The following is a 19,429-nucleotide window of genomic DNA, read 5'->3' as shown; positions in this document are numbered from 1 at the left end:
CCAAGTGATGCTTTATAAATTGTGAGGAGCAATTTCTGTCATCCTTACCCTCATTGGGGAGCAAAGAGAAAATGTGGCCATGAGTAGCTGATGGTCCAGGAAAGACCTCAGTGAGCTAATCTGGGAGCTGCTCCCTTGGGAAAGTCCAAGGATCCATCAGGCTTTGGCTGACCTGGCTGTGCCTCTCGTGTCCTTTCTGGCTCCTGCAGAGCATGGAGAGGAGGGAGGATGGCTCCAGGGACCTGGTTCCTCCTTGGAAGCAGCAGAGCCAGGGGGAGCTGTCACCTGCTGGAACCTGCTGCTCAGGTAGCCTTTGATCATCTTGGTTGTGGAGGGGAAATTTGAGGTTTTCCAGTGCCTCTGGCTGTGTCATTTCCCCAGCACAGATTTACTTTGGGCTCAAAAGGAGGAGGTGGGATGGCAATGGAAGGTGGGACAGCTGGCTCAAGTGCAGTGCTGGTATTGCCCTGGGTGAAGGTGTTGGACACCTCCTGGGATCCCGCAATGTCTGTAGGAGGTCTCCTGTCCTGGGGTGGGGATGGGAAGGGTCTTGTGGGTCACTTCCTGGCTGGAAGGTGTCACTGCTGACAGGCAATAAAGTGAGCTCAGCTCCCAGGGAACTCCCTGACCTCTGTGTCTTCTGTCATTGTCCTGAGCAGGGCCTGGTGTCTCTGGCACTGGGCAGCCCCTTCTCTGTGGCACAGGACCTGTTTGGGGTGGGGAACTCTGAACATCCCTCCTGCCACCCCCTGTCCCCACTCCAGAGCCTTTCCAGGCATTTCAGAGGGTTTCAGGAACAGGGTGACAGCCCAGGGGAAGAACTCTGACACTAAATACCTGTAAACTCTTAGAGTAAATACCTGTAAACTCTTACTCTCCTGGAGGATTTGAGCCAAGGATCCACCTTCAATTTGGCCATAGGGGTCTGTAAAGGGAAAAAAGCTTAGGAAACCCAGCATGACCCCAGAGCAGGCACCACACAGCACATCCAGAATGCCCCAGGCATAGTGCTAAGAAATGTTTATTAAAAAAAGCAAAGACATTGTAGGTGACACCAGTCACAGCAAAGGATCATTCATCACATTTGTCCTTGGACAATAAATTATGACGTGGAGCATCATGGTGCCCTTTGGAAGAGGTTGCCATGGAGGGATGCACTGGGAGGATACAGATGTTTCCAAGCCCCCTGATCTTCATATTTTCAAGCAAGAAAGTGCCCTGTGGGGCCACTCCAGCATCCTGCACCCTCCAGCTTTAATCCATGGATGGGTGTGGGAGAGAAAAGCCTGGGAGCACCTGGGTACGGCACCGGGAAATTCTCTGAATGCACAGGAACAGACAAAACCCAAGGTATAAATATCACTTTTTGCTGACAGAGGTATAAGTAGACTAAATGCTAAATTCCAACATATTTCAGATGTGTCATCACATTATTTTCAATGAATGTTAACAAGTACAAAGCAGGGTTTGAAATTCTTTTTTAAAAAGCTACATTAGAATCAGGATTTTTAGTTAATTAGCAAAGACTATTATGAAAGGTACAGTGACAATATTTGGTCTCTGAATTTTTTTAAAAGCATGAGTTTCACAGTATCAAAAGTGCTTATTAAAGAAGTGTAGTGTAAAAACTGACAGGATGGTTGTGGTTCTGATGATGAATAATTTAGTGGCTGTAAGAAAGGTTACTGCAGCATTATACAAATTGAACAGTGCTCAGTTCACATAATTTCTTTTCATAACAATAAATATAAATAAATTTACAAATAGTAATACTGCCTAGCACAAGAATAGACAGAAGCACAATACACAAGACTATAAATCTATTTTTTAAAAAAATCCTAAAAATCTGCATAATTCCTAAAATCCTCTAGCCAGTGATCAGTTTAATAGTTCAGTAGTACCACTTCCTTCAGGGGTGAGGACTTTTACAAATCTAGATATAACAATGATCTGCTAGGGAGGTGAGTTTTCCTTTTTTAGTGGTTTTGCTCCTTTTTCCTACCTCCTAACAATAAATTAACAACAGTTACATCAGAAAAGTGTTAGTGGTGCAAACATCTCCAGGTACTGGGGGAGGTCTTTGTCCAATTTGGCAAGTTAAGAAAAAAATGACACACCAGGGGCACAATCAACCAACCTGGGGCTGGCCAGCCCCTTGGCTTGTGGTGGCTTCTGTGACAGTGGTGACACAGCAGCTCCACCACGGTGTGGAATAAATTTAATTCCCTTAACCGGGTGATTTTTAGCTCAGTTACATTCCAGTGAAAGTTCCTGCTGCCTTCCAGGTCCTTCTGGAGAGCTCCCCAGTCCCACAACACAAATGTCCATGCCCTTGCCATGGGGGAAAGTGGTTTCACAAGTCCCAGCTTGATTTATTTTGGCCTCACACGCTGTGGAAGCAGCCAACACATCCCAAAGCAGGACGAAGCCCTTGGAGCTTCCCGGTCGGATTTTAACCACGGGGAAGAACCGTCCCTCGGGATCCGCGGAACGGTGCCAAGCTCAGAGCAGAGGGATGGGTTTGTTGCCTTGGGGGTTCATGTACTGAGCAGCTGCCACATTGTCCAGGGTGGTGTAGGTGGTGTAAAGGCCAGTGACCTGCAGGTCGGAGAAGGAGCGGTCGCTGCCGCTGGACGCGGGCGTGAGGCCGGGCGTGCCCAGCTCGCAGTCGGAGAGATGCAGGGGGGAGTTGCTGAAGGCACCCAGGGTGTCCAGGCTGAAGCTGTCGTCCTTCATCTCCTCCCAAATGTTCCCTGGAAAAGATGGAATCCTGCTCACAGCAGCACATGCCCAGTTCCCCAGGGCTCAGGCTAAAGGGCTTCATTTGATGCTCGAGGGCGGTGCAATGGGCAGCAAGTCTGATCCCCTAAATCCTGGGATTCCAGACCTTTCTGGGCAGCAAGTCTGATCTTCCAAATCCTATGATTCCAGACCTTTCTGGGCAGCAAGTCTGATCCCCCAAATCCTGTTATTCCAGACCTTTCTGGGCAGCAGGTCTGATCCCCCAAATCCTGTGATTCCAGACCTTTCTCCAGCAAGTGTCTGATTCCCCAAATCCTGTGATTCCAGACCTTTCTGGGCAGCAAGTCTGATCCACCAAATCCTGTGATTCCAGATTTTCTGTGTCTGATCCCCCCCAATTCCTGTGATTCCAGACCTTTCTGGGCAGCAAGTGTGTCTATCTCCCAAATCCTCTACTTCCAGACCTTTCCAGACAGCACCTCTCTGCCAGTGCTCTACCCAGGACCATGTCAGGTATTGCCACAAACCAGAGAAGTTCTGCTTGCACAGAAGAAGAACCCCAAGGCATGAGCAGAGCTCTGGTGTGTCACATCCAGCTGGTTGGACACCCCTGCTTCCCCCCACTGGAACCAGGAAGGTGCTTTGCTGTCCCACCTGGCACAGGGACAAAAATCCACTGAGGGTGACCCATGAAGTCACCTTACAGATGCCACCAGCCAACCCCATCCCAGAACATCCCCCTGAGGATCCTGGCTATTTATTCAGCATTAGCACACCCACAAACCCCAGCTGTGCCCTCCCCCAGTGCCTTGCCCCGTACCTTGCAGCGCGAAATCCATGATGCTGGGATCCAGAGCATCCACCTCCGTGCTCATGTCCACCGCCACGCTGGGGAAGTCCGGGGCGCGTCCCATGGGGTGGTGGGGCAGGGGGCTGTGGCTCATGTCAGGCAGGGTGTGCAGAGGAGGGGTTTGTGCAGGTGCTGGCGAGTTGGGGGCGAGGCGAGCCTGGGTCTGGAGCTGGTGGTGCAGCGGCAGGGGCTGCAGGGACAGCGTCATGATGGGCTGGGGCTGGAGCTGGGACACCGAGATGCGGCCCAGGGGGGGCCCCTCGGGCTCGGCCTGCTTGCTGGGCCGCCTGCAGCTCTCGGGTCTGTCGGTGATCAGCTTGTCCAGCTCCTCTGCCCGTTCCAGGGAGGAAAAGAGATGCTTTAACACGTTTGTTCAAGAATGGACTGCCCAAAGAACAACTGCGTTTATGGCGTGAACTGATTGTCACGGTGTGAGAACCAGCACAGGCTGTGACTGTGCAGGGAACAAAGAAATGACACCTAATTCCTTCCCCAAATGCATGGTTATCCCTGACTGAGCCAAAGGAATGATCATGCAACTGCAGAGCAGCCCAGGCACCCCTGGTGGCAGCTCACCCCCAGCTGCAGAGCTCTGTGGTCAGAGAAACACTCAGAATTCTGCTTATCTATAAGTACGAAAAAATTCTGCTTGTCTCCCAAATAACTACAAAAAACTCTTGAATGTTGCAGTGGCACTTTTGCTTTTAAACAAGTAACATGTAATTTATCACTGACTGCATGTTACTGATTTTGTAGCAAAAAAAATTCTGGTTGATTTTGTCAATACCGAGCTCCTGAAAGCTTCGAAAACATGTTTCTTTATAAATAAGATATGTTATAAATAAGAGAGGCAATTATAAATAATTAAGATACAAATAATAAATATATTGTAGAGAATATTCTATATAATATATAGAGATATAGATATATATAGGACTAATATAATCTAATATAATATAATATAAATTTTTATATATAAATAAATAGATATAATATTAGATATATATCTATTTAGATCTATATATATTAGATAATATAGATAATAGATATAACTACATAATATTTATATGTTGTAGTTAATATAGTATAAATAATATTAAATTCTATTTTATAAATAAGAAAATGTCTTAGGAAAGGGAGATTTTTGCAGAAGAACAGGCAAGAAACAGCATTAAAATGCTTCTCTATGAAAAGTGCATTAAATATGGCTGGATATTAAAATATTCCCCCAAACTAGCCCCAGAGGCAGTGGAACCATGCAGGGAATGCCATGGATGAGCAGGATGGGGAATGTGGGCCCTACCTGGGTTAGCCATGCTCCTGTGAATAGCAGCCAAATCCTTCCTCTTCCACTTCTGCATCTCCTCCTCCATCTTGTCGATCTTGGCGGGGTTGAGGGCCCACAGGCAGCCCTTGCGGGACGTCCCGCTCAGTTTGTTCTCCACCTTCTCAAAGCACTTGTTCAGGGACAGGTTGTGGCGCACGGAATTCTTCCACCCATCAGGGGCAGTCTGCAAGGGCAGGAAGGGGTAAATGGGAGCAGCCACAGGTGTCACCAGGATATTTTCTGAAAAATCCCTTGGCCAGGGTTTTTTTCTCCTGAGAAGCTGAGAAGCCTCAGGAAATAAATGTAAACAATAATTATCTGATCTCTTCTCCCTGTGTTTTGCTGCTTTACTTCATGATCAATCCCAGTCCAGCTGTGTCGGGCTCTCTGGTAAGTCACGGGGTTTTTATTGTCATTCTTGTCTAACCTTCTGATGTATCCTTTCTCTTTCTTTAGGATAGTTTTAGTATATCATTACATTATCATATTATATGGTATGAATATGATATGATATGATATGATATGATATGATATGATATAATATAATATAATATAATATAATATAATATAATATAATACAATACAATACAATATAATATAATATAATATAATATAATATAATATAATATAATACAATACAATATAATATAATATAATATATATGGTATGGTATAGTATAGTATGGTAGGGTATGGTATGATATAATAGTATATTATAATACACTATACTATACTATACTATACTATACTATACCATAATATAATTAATATAGTATCATATGATTAATATAATATAAATTATATACTATACTATTAACACTATTATATACTATACTATTACTATAATATTATTTATATTATATTATATTATATTATATTAATAATATATAATATATAATATATAATATATAACATATAATATATAATATATAATATATAATATATAATATATAATATATAATATATAATATATAAATATTATATATAATATATATGATATCATCCTTCTGAGAACTTGGAGTTAAATTCTCATCTCTCACCTCATCCTGGGGACCCAACAACACCACACCACGGGGGAAAGGGGGTTGGGATGGGGCATTTCCGAGCTGGGGAAGGCCCAGGTACCTTGAAGTAGGGGAAGTGCTCCTTCATGAAGCTGTAGATTTCGCTCACGGGCAGGCTCCCAGTCTTGCTGTTCTTCAGTGCCATGGCAATCAAACAGCTGTGGGCAGGAAACCCAGGAATGGCTTGGAATCATGGAATGGCTTGGCTGGGAAGGGACCTTAAAGCTCATTGAGTTCCACCCCCTGCCACCTTCCACTAGCCCAGGTTTCTCCAAGTCATGTCCAGCCTGGCCTTGGGCACTTCCACAGCTTCTCTGGGCAGCCACTGCTGGGGCCTCACCATCCTCATAGGGAGGAATTCCTTCCCAATATCCCATCTAACCCTGCCTCTGGCAGTGGGAGCTCACTCTCTTGTCCTGTCACTCCACACCTTCTTGTGGTCTGGCACCCTTGGACCCACCTCTTCAGACACAGACAGCTGGGATCCTGGGATTCCTGCTCCCAAGGGCTCAGAAGTCACAAAATCACAGGATGAGCTGATTTAGAAGGGACCCGCCAAGATCACTGAGTCCAGCTCCTGGCCCATCCCCAGGAGTCACCTCACATTCCCAAAAGGATTGTCCAAACCCTTCTTCTTGGGCTCTGCCAGGCCTGGTGCTGTGACCACTTCCCCGTGATCCTCAGGTTTTACTCCTCTGTGCTGTTACTCTCTCACTGCTCTCCAGGAATTACTTTCCTTGTTCACTCCTGCCACCCCTCAGAGGCAGCTCCCACACAACTCCTGCATGGATGAGGCGATTTTTGTTCCCTCCCAAAGGACTCAGACACCCCTGCAGTGTCACAGGCACCCCAGGACAGGCTGTGGGCGATGTGCCTCCTGCTCCCCACTCACCTGTAGGAGTAGATGGGCTTGGGATAATGCTTTGGGTGCAGCTCCTGGGCAGAGTGGGGAGCCAGGCGTGGCTGGGAATAGTGTGGCTGTGTCCCATAGGATGTGTTGTAGATTGCTGCTGGGTTACACTGTGTGCACAGGGAAAAGAAGGGAAGTGACAGATGCAAAATGTCCACTGGGGTGTGTGGGTTTAGGGACATTTTGGTTTTCTTTTAAAAGACATCTAGGTTTGATCTTGGCAGGTACTTCCAAGACAGACAACAAGCACATACCAGTACCTGCTGGGGGTTCTGGGCCAGGGCAAACACCTGCTGGGGGTGAGGAGGATGAGGAGGAGGATGAGGAGGATGAGGAGGGAAGAGCTGTTGCTGTGTTTGCAAACCAGGGGACAGCTGCCCACCCACGGCGTAGGGGCTCATCTGCCAAGAAAAACACAACAGTCAAGGAATGACCACCACCTTCTCCCAGGAGCTGGGGCAATAAAGACCCACCAAGGCCTGCTCTTACATTGGCTCCGTGTGTGGAAATGGAGTTGAGGCCCAGGATTCCCTGGGGGAGGCTGGCCTGGACGTGGATCATCGCTCCGGGCATCGAGTGCATCGCGCTCCCCACGGCACCTGGCACGGAGAGAGGAAGGCGAGGGATGCTCCCATGGAAGCGCAGCTCAGGGAAGGAAGGGGGTTAATGGATGCAGCTGAGTGCAGGGAAGCTCTGGAGGGGAGAATCCAACCTCCCTGGCTCTTCACAGCCTGCCCAGATGACATCAGCTGCTCCCAAAACTCGTTAGGCGGGGAATGAGAGGCGGCAGCTGTTTAACAGCCCACGGTGGTGACACAGACACTGTGTCTTACAAAAGAGAAACAACACGTTCAGCATCAGCTGGATTGTGCTCTCAGGCAGGCAGGGTGACACTCTGAGCTCTGTGATGTGTGTTTACCTAAAGGATGTTCACAAGGGAAAGAAAGGAGTTCAGCCAACACACGCTGCAAGGCTGCAAGAAGCAAAGAGGTGTGAGGTAAATTAGGTGCCCTTTGCTTTATGAGTGTTGAAACAAAGCAAAAAGATTAATTATCTCATTTCAGAGGTGTTGAAAACCTCTGAAAGCCAGGACTTAAAATACCTCAGCCCAACAGGGCACCAGCAGCGGCACTGGGCAGAAATTCCCATGGGATCTGAGTGGTGCCAGTGCTGGAGCTCTCTCCCTCTTGGAATGGGGGGAAAGCACCAGCAGAGCCCTCAAGAGAAGCCAACAGGCTCCAGGTCTTGGGTCAGGAAGCAAAATGTGAAAGGATGGGAAAAGGGAGCCTGAGGGGGAGTGGCAGGGGCAGGCTGTGCTGTTAAAGGAGCAGTTATCCCCATTTCCCATTTCCCGTTTCCCATTCCCCACCCCACAGTACCTGTCTGCTGGAGCATGGCACTCTGGGCCCCCAGGCTGAAATCCATTCTCCCACTGGCCATCTGCTGGAGCCGAGGCACATCCACGGATGTCAGCCAGGACAGGGACTGCAAATCCCCCGGGAGCTCATCCTCACTCAGCTGGGAAGGGTCTGAGGCCAGGAGCCTGCAAAGCAGCAGGGGAGGTTAACGGGGAGCAGGAATTGCTGCATTGGCCCTGGAAAGAGATGGATGGGTGCCAAAGCTCCTGCAGGCCAGGGGGAAGAACCACCAGGCTGGAATTCTGTATCCAAATCCAGATGTGCCCCGTGGTTTCACAGCTGGTTACTGACACCCTTTACCTTTGTCCAGTCTGGAACATTTTGGTTGGGAAAACCTCTTGTGGAGCATTTGTAGGGGAAGCAGGCCCAGGAATCCAGCAGAGAAACTGCCTGGAAACAAACCCAAACTGATTCCTTATTTTCACATCTGTCAGAAATTCGTTTGGCTTTGATGGGGGAGAAACCAGGACTTAGAACCTGGTCATTCTGTATTAACCCTGCAATTCAGAGCCTTGGAAGGAGCTCTGTGCCCACCTCCTGGGGAATACATGTGCTAATGCTGGAACACCTGGAAAAACTTCTCCCAGCCCCTGGATCCTGTCAGCTGTGACAGATCAGCATCTGCATAAAAAGAACTCCACAGACTGCTGATATCTTCCATTCAGATACATGAAATTATTGATACTTAAAAAAACAAATTTTAGGCAGTTTTTGACAGAATAAAGGAGCAGAATGAAAGGTTTGAGACTGGAGGCACCAAATCTGCCAGGCACCAGCAACAACAGCAGGCAGAGCTGTGACAGGCTGCTTTTGGTTTAAAGCTCTGCTTTTGACACTTTTTGCATGCTCCAGATCACCTGTTTTGCTTTGCTTATGATAGAGCATGTGGTACAAAATGAGAATATTGGAATATATTTACAGTACTCAAAAATTCCTGTGTGGTCCAAACTCCCTGTTAAAGTCAATAAAAGAACTCTTGCAAATGAAAGGCTAAATTAATTAATTTATGTGGAAGAGTATTACAGGAGTCACTGGTACCTTGAGGAGTAAAGCAGTAATTAGGACATGTCAGGGAGTTGTCACTGATACCCAGGCTAAACCTAAAGGGATTCAGATCCAGGAAAACATCTTTATCTCTCAGAAGAACACAATTTAGTTGGATGCAGCTGATTTTGCCTTCAAACCCTTTTGCTTTCAAGAGCTCTCAGAGATGTGTTAAAGTGGTGTCTGCTGCTGATGCGTGTTTGCTGCCAAGTGATGCTGCAGGAACCTTAAATAAATCTGATCTCTCGCTGAAGCATCTTTTATGTTTCACACAACTCTAAATCAGCTTAAAAGAGCAAGGCAGAACTCCAGTGCCTGCCTGCCCTGGAGCTCTCAGGTCCTCTATTCAGGAATTCCAGAAACACCTATCAAAGCTCCCTGAACCGCTGCCGGGGAGAAAAGTAAAAAGAAATAATTTTTGTTTGCAAAAAAGATTTTGTATAGGAGAAAAGGGGGGAAAAAATCAACACGGGACCAAGAGCCAAAGAAAAAAAACCCTCTTCAAATCTCCCTCTCAGCCTACCCCGCGTTCTCTCTCCTACTGTAGTTATAGGGCAGTAATTAGCATTGCCATGGTTACGCCGTTATTTCGCCAGGCTTGGGGACTTCCATCCATTAAAAAAAAAAAACAAAAAACAAACAACAAAAAAAAAAAAAAAAAAAAAAAACCAAAAAAAAAAAAAAAGCAAACCCCATCATCAGGTGACGGCTCTCCCGGCTCGGAGATTGGCTGGATTGGAAGAAAACAGGGGCATGAAATGATTTGAAAACCGGGCAGGCTCGGGGGTCGCTCGCAACAGTTGGTTGGGAGCAGGGGGAGCCGCGGGCCCTTTGTGCGCCCAACGCCCGCCGCCCCCGGCACGTGTCCCCTTTGTCTTTGGGGACCCCGCTTAATTGTGCCGCCCCCCGCACCCGCTCCCTCTTTACAAGCCTCCCATTAATCTGCCCCGAGTGACAGGCGACACACAACACACGTCCCCTCGCCATCTGGCACCCCGCGCCCCGCCGGCACGAACGGGGTCAGCGCTCCGCATCGTGGAAACGCAGAATCGCCCAATTCTGCGCCGTCGGCCCTTCCCCCGGGCTGGATCAGCGCTCCCGGGCCGCATTCCCGGCCGTCCTCCTGCCCAGCCCTCACCCGGGATGCTCCCAGCCCCAGGAAGGTGGGACTGCGTGTCCCGCTCAGCATCCGTGCCAGGGACACGGAGAGGGGCGAGGAAAGGCTCTGGTATAGGATGGGAAATTGTTGTTAGTGCATGAGGCTCTGTTTTAAATGGATATGAAGATGTAATGGTGTTTAATAACTAGAGAAGTGTGCAAAATGGCTCTTTGTCCAAGTCAATGGTCTCCCTTCCCTTCCCTTCCCTTCCCTTCCCTTCCCTTCCCTTCCCTTCCCTTCCCTTCCCTTCCCTTCCCTTCCCTTCCCTTCCCGTTTACAGTTCTTTTAAAACCACCTCAGCCTGTTCACTACACTTTTTTAACAGGGATTTGCTAGTTATCAGATTAACATCCTGTTAAAAATGAAGGAAAAAGCAAATTCAATCAGAATTACATCCCTGCCCATGGCGGAGGGTTGAAACAAGATGTTTAAGGTCCCTTCCAACCCAAACCATTTCTGGGATTCTGTGATTCCATGATTTGATGATTCTATAATTCCATTATTTGATAATTCTATGATTCCATGTTTCAAATTTAAGGGTTATTCTTCAGGCTGCCTTCAAAACCAATGTTGAGATCTCTCATGTCTTAAAGAAGGTGAAATTTTAAAGAATTCCCATTGCTGCCTGGCTGAGGAGTTTTAAAAGTCTAGGGATATTCTGGAGCATAAACCCAGCACATCTCCCAGGCCACAGGCTCAATGTGGGCCCTGCTTCCAGTGAAGAAATTCTAATTTAACTGCAAAAGTAAAAGGAGAAAGCCAAGCACAGGAATAACCAACACTGTCATCTCCTGGGCTTCAATCTTCCTGACCTCAAAATTGCCAGCTACAGATCCCTAAATTGGAATACCAGGTGGGATTGGATTCAGCTCCCCACCACTACCCTGCTCATCTCACTTTGGAGGATAAATTCCAGGAATATAAAATCCAGGAGGGTAAATTCCAGGAGGACAAACTCCAGGAGTCAGAGCTCCTGCCTTTGGCTGGGTGTTCACAGCCCCTGGCACAATGGGGCACTGTGGTAAAAGCAGCCTTTCAGTGCATGTAAATGAGATAAATAGTGATAGGCTGTAATTAATGCACTGCTGAGCCTCCCCTGCTCATTCCCAGGGCTCCTGGAACAGAACCCCAGCAAGGGGAGGCTGCAGCCCCACCAGAGGTGTTGCAAACGTGGTGTTGTTTATTCAGGGTGTGTAAAATGATGCAACTCCACTTTTACCCCTCTGCAGTAAAATATTCCATGCTTCTGTTTGTCTCCTGCAAGGATGAGAACCCAGAGGGTGCTGAGGGTTTAAAGCCCAGTTCTCCTGTGTATCCCAGGATGCTGATCCTGGGAAAAGTGCCTGGAACACTGGGTGTGATACAGAAATGCTCCATGGCACTGTCAGTCCTTACAATCTGCTCTGGAGTTATCTGCCCAAAATATTTATTCCTATCAGGAGCACCTTGGAATGAGACCCCTTTGCAGATCTGATCCTGGCAAAGTTCACCAGAGCCTGCCAGCAGCACAAAATCCTCACTCAGAGCTACCTAAAGGTTATTTTCACCTTTTTCTCCCCATCATCAAGAGCAGCCTGCTGGCACAGGGTGGAATTGGGGTCATTCCTGGCCTGGCCTTGCAGGAGTTTAACACCAGAGCTGGATCTGAGCCTGTGCTCACCAGTGGGGCTTTGCCACCTTCCCTCAGGCTGAGCTTGAGGTGGTTCCTCCCCTTGGGAACCTCTGCCAGGGGAATTATCCATCAATTATCCACCTCCACATTGCCTGGGATGGTGAACTCATGGCTGCAGATTGTAAGGATCATCTCAACAACCCATCACCTCCACCTGAAACAGAGCCAGGCCAAAACCCCACAGCTGCGTTTGGGATATTCCAGGGTTTTAAGTCTCACTCAGTGGACAGGGCTATTTCCCATTTTCAGCACTGGGTTTTTGTCCCAGGCTTAGGTGACACAACTGCTCAACAGGCAGGAGCAATTGGGTGATGGGTTCTTAATTAACTGTTTGCAATGTTTTATCCAGTCAGAGACAACTGGACAGGAAGAGTCCAAAGCAAACCTCTTCTACAAGTGGTGTTTTCCTTTGTCTGGGGTTACACAAAATCCTCAGGGCAAGCACAGGGAGTTCTTATGTGCAAGACAAGGAAAATATTTGGATTGTGACTCTCCAGCTGTGTCCACGGTGAGAAGTGTCCTCTGTTTTACTGAGGGATTCAACTTCCCATCTCCTTCAGCTCCTCATTCCACCTGCTCCTTCCCCTTATGCTCTTCCCCTCCCATTTTCCTGCCTCCCAGGTGCTTTTCCTCCCACTATTTTCTGGTTTCCACACTCACAATCCCTTCCAACTTGTTTCTGCCCCAGCCCCTCTCCTGCTTTACCAGCAGCTCCCAGAGTTTTTGGTCTGTGATTCCTCCCTGAAGGCACAACACACACCCAGTCCCACACCATCATCCCACCCTTCTCTCTGGCTTCAAGATCTCTGGGTTATTTCTGGCCTTGCTGGAAAGCAGAACAGAAATTAAGCTTCAAGAGGGTCCCTCCTTATCTATAACTCAAGAAACATTGCATTAGCAGAACAAAAACTAGTGAGGAAAAAGCAAATATCATCATGAACCTGGCAGGTGGGGATGGTCTCCTTTCCTTGCACCATGCTGGACTCTCTGAAAATCTCCTGCAAAGGTACTTGGCACTAAGAACAAGCTGCAGCTGCACTCCTGGAGCCTTTATCCATCCCAGCTCCCCATTTCTCAGCCCCCATTACACCAGTGTGCTGTGGGATCAGTGGAAACTGAATTACAGTGAAATGTGCAATGCTTAAACACAAGAGGAAACAAGAGGTGATGGCAGCACTGCATCCTGAGCCACTCATTCCCTGCTCTGCCCTAACCATCCCTAGGCTGGGATTTACCAAATACAGCTGGGATCTGACTCTGGAACCTGTTTGGGAAAAAATCCCAAACCAAAAAACTCAAAAATCAGCCTTTTGACCAAAGACAGAACAAGCAAAACGTGCTGAAGCACCAGGCACCACAGGAATGTTTTATACTAAAATCAGGACCATGGCCAGACTGGGGAGCTGCTTTTTCCTTGGGAATTGCTGCTCATTAGCCCTGGAGCCTTGTGTGGGTGTCAGAGCAGAGTGGAGGGGATGGATATCAGCTCTCCGACCTGTCCCTGGGCAGGGCTCTTAGAACCCCTCAGTCTCTGAGCCTGCAGCAGCTCCTCTTCCTGCACATGAGCCTCTGGGATCCCCCAGGAATGCTGGAAAAATCCCAATTCCCTTTCTCTTTCCCCGTTTTGGCCTTTCTGAGGTAAGGGATGAGCCCCTTCTGCTCTCACAGGACCCCGAGATGCTGCCCCAAACCAGCCCCGGGAGAAGCAAAAGGCCACAAATTTTATTCCTCCAGATCAGCACATTTCAGGAGTGCTGAGGAAACAGTTGTGCTAATCCACTTAAATCAATCCAGTTTGACTGATTCCTTGGAGGTTTCTCACTTTTTTTTTTCTTTTTATCTTTTTTTTTTTTTTTTTTTTTTTTTTTTTGGGGAAAAGAATGAAGCCACTCCCGTGCTGGAATTCCTGGGGCACTGGGAGTCATTATCTCAGCGCCTGTCACAGGAATGCCACAGGAATGGACACTGGCATTTTCTCCAGGAACAATTAGGGTGTTGTTACTGATGCATTTGTAACCTTTTTGTGTGCACACTCCCATCCATCCATCCATCCATCCATCCATCCATCCGTCCATCCGTCCATCCATCCCAGGGGACAGAGGTGTCACTTGCCCTCCAGAAACCCCAGACATGAGAGCACAACAAATGTGCTCAAATTAGAGATTTGTCATCTTTTTCCACACTGGAATGCTGTCACATCTGGAATTTATGGAGTACAGCAGTTCTGTGCATCTTAATCTGATTTTACGCTATACTGTGGCAACATAAAGTAATTAAGGAACAAATTGATCAGACTAATGAGGTTATGAATATAGACAATTTTTTAAGAATCAAAGAGAATTAAAATGGAGTGAAGGATGACATAATCCACTAATATATTGAATTATTAATGATTAACACCTTTTCATCAAAAATTTAAAGCTCAATTCCCATTTAACATACAGAAAATGCATCGCAAGGCCTTCAAAGCTCTCCACAAGGCTTCTGTCAACTGGAAATACATAATAAAATAAAAAAAATAGAAATGTGGTCCTTACACCAAATATTGTTGAATCAGATCTTAAAATCAAAATGACAGATTTCATATTTCAATTCAAAATATTGCTTGAAGGCTGCAGCACCCAGGAGCTGAAGAATCTGGATTCCCAGGAATCAGTCCTTAAACTCCATGGGAAAAGCCTGGAGTTGGCTCCTATAATTTACACAGGTCTGTACTGGAGCTACCAAGGGCCACCACTGCATAGAAAACTCGTGGTCTGCCTGTGCTGTGATTTAAAACCAAAATAGTGGCACTAAAAAATGTTAAATTATTAATTATGATTAACAAGGATGAAGTGCTAAGGGTTAAAAAATCTCAGTGTGTTACAACTCTCTATTTTCATTCCCTTAAATGCAATATGGACTTATTAGAAATATTTGTCAGTCCTACAAGGGTGAATATATTGAATATTGGGGTATTTTCTGTAGGAAACTGAAAGGGGCAGCTGCTAAAATAAATAATTACTTGTCAGTGCAGCCAGACAGTGACAGCACCATAAAAACAGGCAGTGGAGGAGATCTGATGGCCCTTAATAATCCCTGTGCTGTTTAATATCCCAGAGCTGCACTGCTGGGAGAGATGTTTGCCTAAAATCATTTTACTGGGGTGCAGAAAGTCCTGCGGCCAAAACTTCATCACCACCCCGAGCCACAGCAAATTCACTGCAGAGGCTTTGGAGCTGCACAATTCAAAGATCTGCCAAAATCAGATTTTTGCCACATTCCCTTCACAAAAAAAAAAAAAAAAAAAAAAAAAAAAAAAAAAAAAAAAAAAAAAAATTATTTAAAATAATTATAAAATCTCAAGTTTTCCAGCTGTAAGCACAATCTGCCTGCAGACTGATGGGTGTCTGGGGGTTGGATCCCCTCCCTCCCCAGCGGAGCCGGGGCTCCTCCAGGTCCAACTGTCCCATTGAAAGATTCCAAATGAGACAGAAGAGTATTCTCAGCACAGCCCCAGCCTCCCACTCGCTAATTGGAGGCCATTCCCCATTTTGTGGAGCCTTGATGCTCCCCCATGGAGAACTCAGGACTGTGGGTTCCAGTCTTGGACTGTGGTGACAGCAGGAGAGTAAACAGAGCTGATAGAATTTGACAGGTCTATTCTTTTCTTAAAATCATTCAGTCTAAAAGATTTTCTTTTACATAATCCAAAGTGTTTTCTCATGAAGTAGGACAAATACTGCTCTGCATTTATGGTGCAGTTCAGATTTTATGCATTTTTATCAGAATTTGCCACTATTAAACGAGGTCAAATAATTTGTTTTAAAGCCGTGGTAAAAAAAATCACAAGTGGGTGAAAAACTTTAGAGAACTGAGCACAAAGTGTTTCACAGAGGACTCAAAGCTGGTTTTTAAAAGGAGGAAATAAGAAAGTTGTGATTTTTTTTTTACTGAAGTAAGATAAATCCTATCTTTCTCCACCAAAAAACAATTTTTTTTCCCTGCAGCTCTGAGTTAAAGAAGAGCTCTCTCCCTAAAAAAGGGGCTTTGTTAAGGTGGTGAATTCTGCAGGGCACTGAAGACCCAGCCTTAAACCCACGTCCCCAGAAGTCCCTCTCACCCACACCCTTCCTTAAATCCCCAATAATTTCTTCGCCAACATTTACGCAGCCAAGAAAAATGCCCCGAGCAAACAGTGCCTGGGCACAGAGCGAAAGCAGAGGCACAAACCTTTTCCCCAGAGGCTGCAGGGACTGAAACAAATCCCTCGCTGAGCTGCAAGAGCCTGAGCTGCAGCCTTTGCATTCTGAATAGAGAGAGGCCAGGAGAAGAATACCTGCAGCAGCCCCAGGAAAGGTTGCAAACCCCTCAGGCTGGGAGGAAGGAGTCTCTCAATGCTCATTTTATATATATATGAAAAAAAAAAAAGAATTAATTTTCTTTCTGGTTTGCTTTCTGTTTTGTCGTGAGAAGTGGGACGTGTTGTGTGTGTTCTGTATTTGCTGGAGCTCTGCATCATGTGACAAAATGTAACCTAACATAACCCAGGGCTCTGTAACTCATGCAGAACCCTCCTGCAACCTCCAACAATGCTTTGAAATGATAAATGGAAGCACGGTGGTGCAGGTAAATTAAATTATGAAAGGCTCTTTGGCAGAGCCAGGTTTGTTCCCACCCATATTAAAAGCCCTTTGACAGGTTGTCAGTGCTTTGGAGGGCTGCACAAGTGCTTGTTTTAATTAAAAACTCCTCCAGTGTCTCTTGTTCAGTCTCTCCATGACTGCTCCACAACAATGCAAAAAGTGATCTGCAAGGGAACTTTTAAATTATTATATTTTAACGAGAATCTCCTTCTTTGGCAGCGCTCACACAGGACAGAGAATTTACAGAGAGGTCAGCCCAAGGTTTTGGAGGTGTATTTATCAAATATAGGTTAGTATCAAAATCAGAGAATCACAGAATGATTATGGATGTAAAAGACCTCCAATATTACCAAGTCCAGCCTTCATCCAAATGTGAATACTTTAAACAGGAATGTTTCTGAATAAGGAATGCATTGTAACTGCTCATCAGCCTTACAAATCTTATTTAGAGTGGAGAAATAATTCAGATATCTTAAAATAAAAATAAAGAAGAAGAAGAAAAGTGGATTTCTACATGCTAAAAGGATTTTTTTAGGAAGCAAGGAGGAGGCAGCAGGAGTTGGCAGTGCAGTGCTCGTTTCTGAGACGGATCAAACCTCACCTGTACTCCTGCGAGGGGTGGTGGCTTTGCCCTGAATTCCTAATGATTCCTGACATTATGGACGGGATATCGCTCTCTATCATCTCCTGGGGAAGCAGCAGAAGGCAGCGGTCAGCAGCAGTAGCTATCCAGCACTTCAGCAGCGGCGGGAGCCCGCCCGAGCCCCGGCACCGAGCACGGCACCGGCACCGGCACGGCCAGGTGCGCTGCTGGCACCGGGAACGGCAGGAAAACATCCCGGGGATGATCCCAGCCCAGAGAGGGACCCCTGAGGGAGAGACAGCTGCCCACGGGGCGAGGGGAGCGGGAGCACCGAGCCAGCCGGGAGCGCTCCCGCTCTTATCCCGCAATCAGCATCCGTCGCATTTTGGGTGAAAAAGCTGCGGGAGCTGCGGCGGCCCGAGCGCGGCGATGAGGGGAGACCCCAATCCTGGACTCTCAGTCATGCAAGGGGAGCCCGGGGGAATCCCAGCACCGCTGCCCCACGGATGGAGGGAGCCTGGTGCTTCCAGCCCCGCGGATAGAGGGGGAATCCCAAATCCGGGAGAATCCCCAAACCGCTGCCCCAAGGATGGAGGCAGCCGGGGATAACCCTATCCCCGCATCCACGGGGATGGAGCGAGCCCGGAAAAACCCCAGACCCGCAACCTCGGGAGGGGTCAGGGGGAGACGAGGGATGGACGAGCCCGGGGGTCCCCAGGATGGAGCGAGCCCCGGCATTCCCACCCCGCTGCCCCGGGCATGGATGGATGCGGGGTACCCGGGGCTTCCCATCCCCGCTGTCCTTGCATGGAAGGAACCCGGGGGTCCCCATCTCTGCTGACCCGGGCATGGATGGATACAGGGAACCCGGGGCTCCCCATCTCTGCTGCCCCGGCATGGAGGGAACACGGGGGTCCCCATCCCCGCTGCCCCTGCATGGATGGAGCCCGGGGCTCCCCATCCCCGCTGCCCTGGGCATGGATGGATACAGGGAATCTGGGGGTCCCCATCCCCGCTGCCCCGGCATGGAGGGAGCCCGGGGCTCCCCATCCCCGATCTCCCACCCCTCACCCGGTGCTGCCCCGCTCCGTGCACCAACCTGTCGGGCGGGGCCCCGGGGCCGCCCGGAGCTCGGCGGGCGCTCGGTGCGCGGGGCCGGCGGCGGGGCCGCGCTCCGGCCCCGGTTTAAATTTCCCTCTCCGGAGCTGTCCAGCCCCGAGCATGCGCGGCCCGGGCCGGGGTCAGCGGCGGGGCAGGGCCGGGCAGAGCCGCCCCCGCCCCCGGTGCCCCCGCCCCGCCGCACCGGGCGGCGCGTCCCAGCGGAGAGCGGCGAATGGGAAAGGGGGGCAAAGCCCGGATTGACCCAACTTTGTGCAACTTTCCGCAGGGAGGAGGGGGAGGGATCCGCCCGCTCAAACGGGCACCGGCGGGAGGAGAGCGGAGCGCAGCGGGGCGGGGGGAGCCGGTGCTCAACGCACGGTGCCCGGTACCGGTGCTCAGTGCCCGGTACCGGTGCTCAGTGCACGATGCTCAGCGGATGCTCGGTGCCCGGTGCCCCGCTCGGTGCTGCGGGAAGCGGAGCGGAGGCAGCGGCCGGAGCCGCCTGTCCCGGCTGTCCCCGGTGTCCCCGGTGTCCCCGGTACCGGGATTGCCGCGGGAAAGGGCGCGGGAGCGGGAACGGAGTCGGGACAGCCCCGGGCAGGCAGCGCCCGGCCTGAGCCTCAGCACTGCGGGAGGTGAGGGATGAGGATAGAAAAGATGAGGATGGGAAGGGTGAGGATGGAAAGGATGAGGATGCGAGGATGCTGAGGCCCTGGCACAGGATGCCCAGAGAAGCTGTGGCTGCCCCTGGATCGCTGGAAATGTCCAAGGCCAGGTTGGGCAGGGTTTGGAGCAATCTGTAAAGAGAATAAGTCATTCTGAGCACCGTAATTCTGCCTCCTCTTTCACCAGAGGTTTTTAAGCGTGGTTTAGCCATCAGAGAACGAGTTCTGATGATGGCATGAATTTGGGACAATGTTACCTCCAAGTACCAC

General features: G+C 48.6%; 1 protein-coding gene across 1 annotated transcript; it reads right to left on the bottom strand.

Annotated features, from left to right (window-relative positions):
* Positions 1-2,502: 2,502 nt before the first annotated feature.
* FOXN4 (forkhead box N4) lies at positions 2,503-17,494 on the bottom strand. The gene is made up of 9 exons (XM_054288522.1): positions 17,412-17,494; positions 8,272-8,435; positions 7,382-7,491; positions 7,153-7,293; positions 6,875-7,002; positions 6,044-6,140; positions 4,896-5,103; positions 3,563-3,922; positions 2,503-2,753 (listed from the first exon to the last, which is right to left on the bottom strand). Exons 1-9 carry the CDS (start codon positions 17,492-17,494, stop codon positions 2,503-2,505), a joined length of 1,542 nt encoding a protein of 513 aa, XP_054144497.1.
* Positions 17,495-19,429: the final 1,935 nt, after the last annotated feature.

The sequence above is a fragment of the Melozone crissalis genome, unplaced genomic scaffold (assembly GCF_028551555.1).
Source record: "Melozone crissalis strain CALT ecotype California unplaced genomic scaffold, PUWL_Pcris_2 ptg000063l_1, whole genome shotgun sequence".
In the NCBI taxonomy this organism is placed as follows: domain Eukaryota; kingdom Metazoa; phylum Chordata; class Aves; order Passeriformes; family Passerellidae; genus Melozone; species Melozone crissalis.
This window is presented reverse-complemented; position numbering and strand designations above follow the sequence as displayed.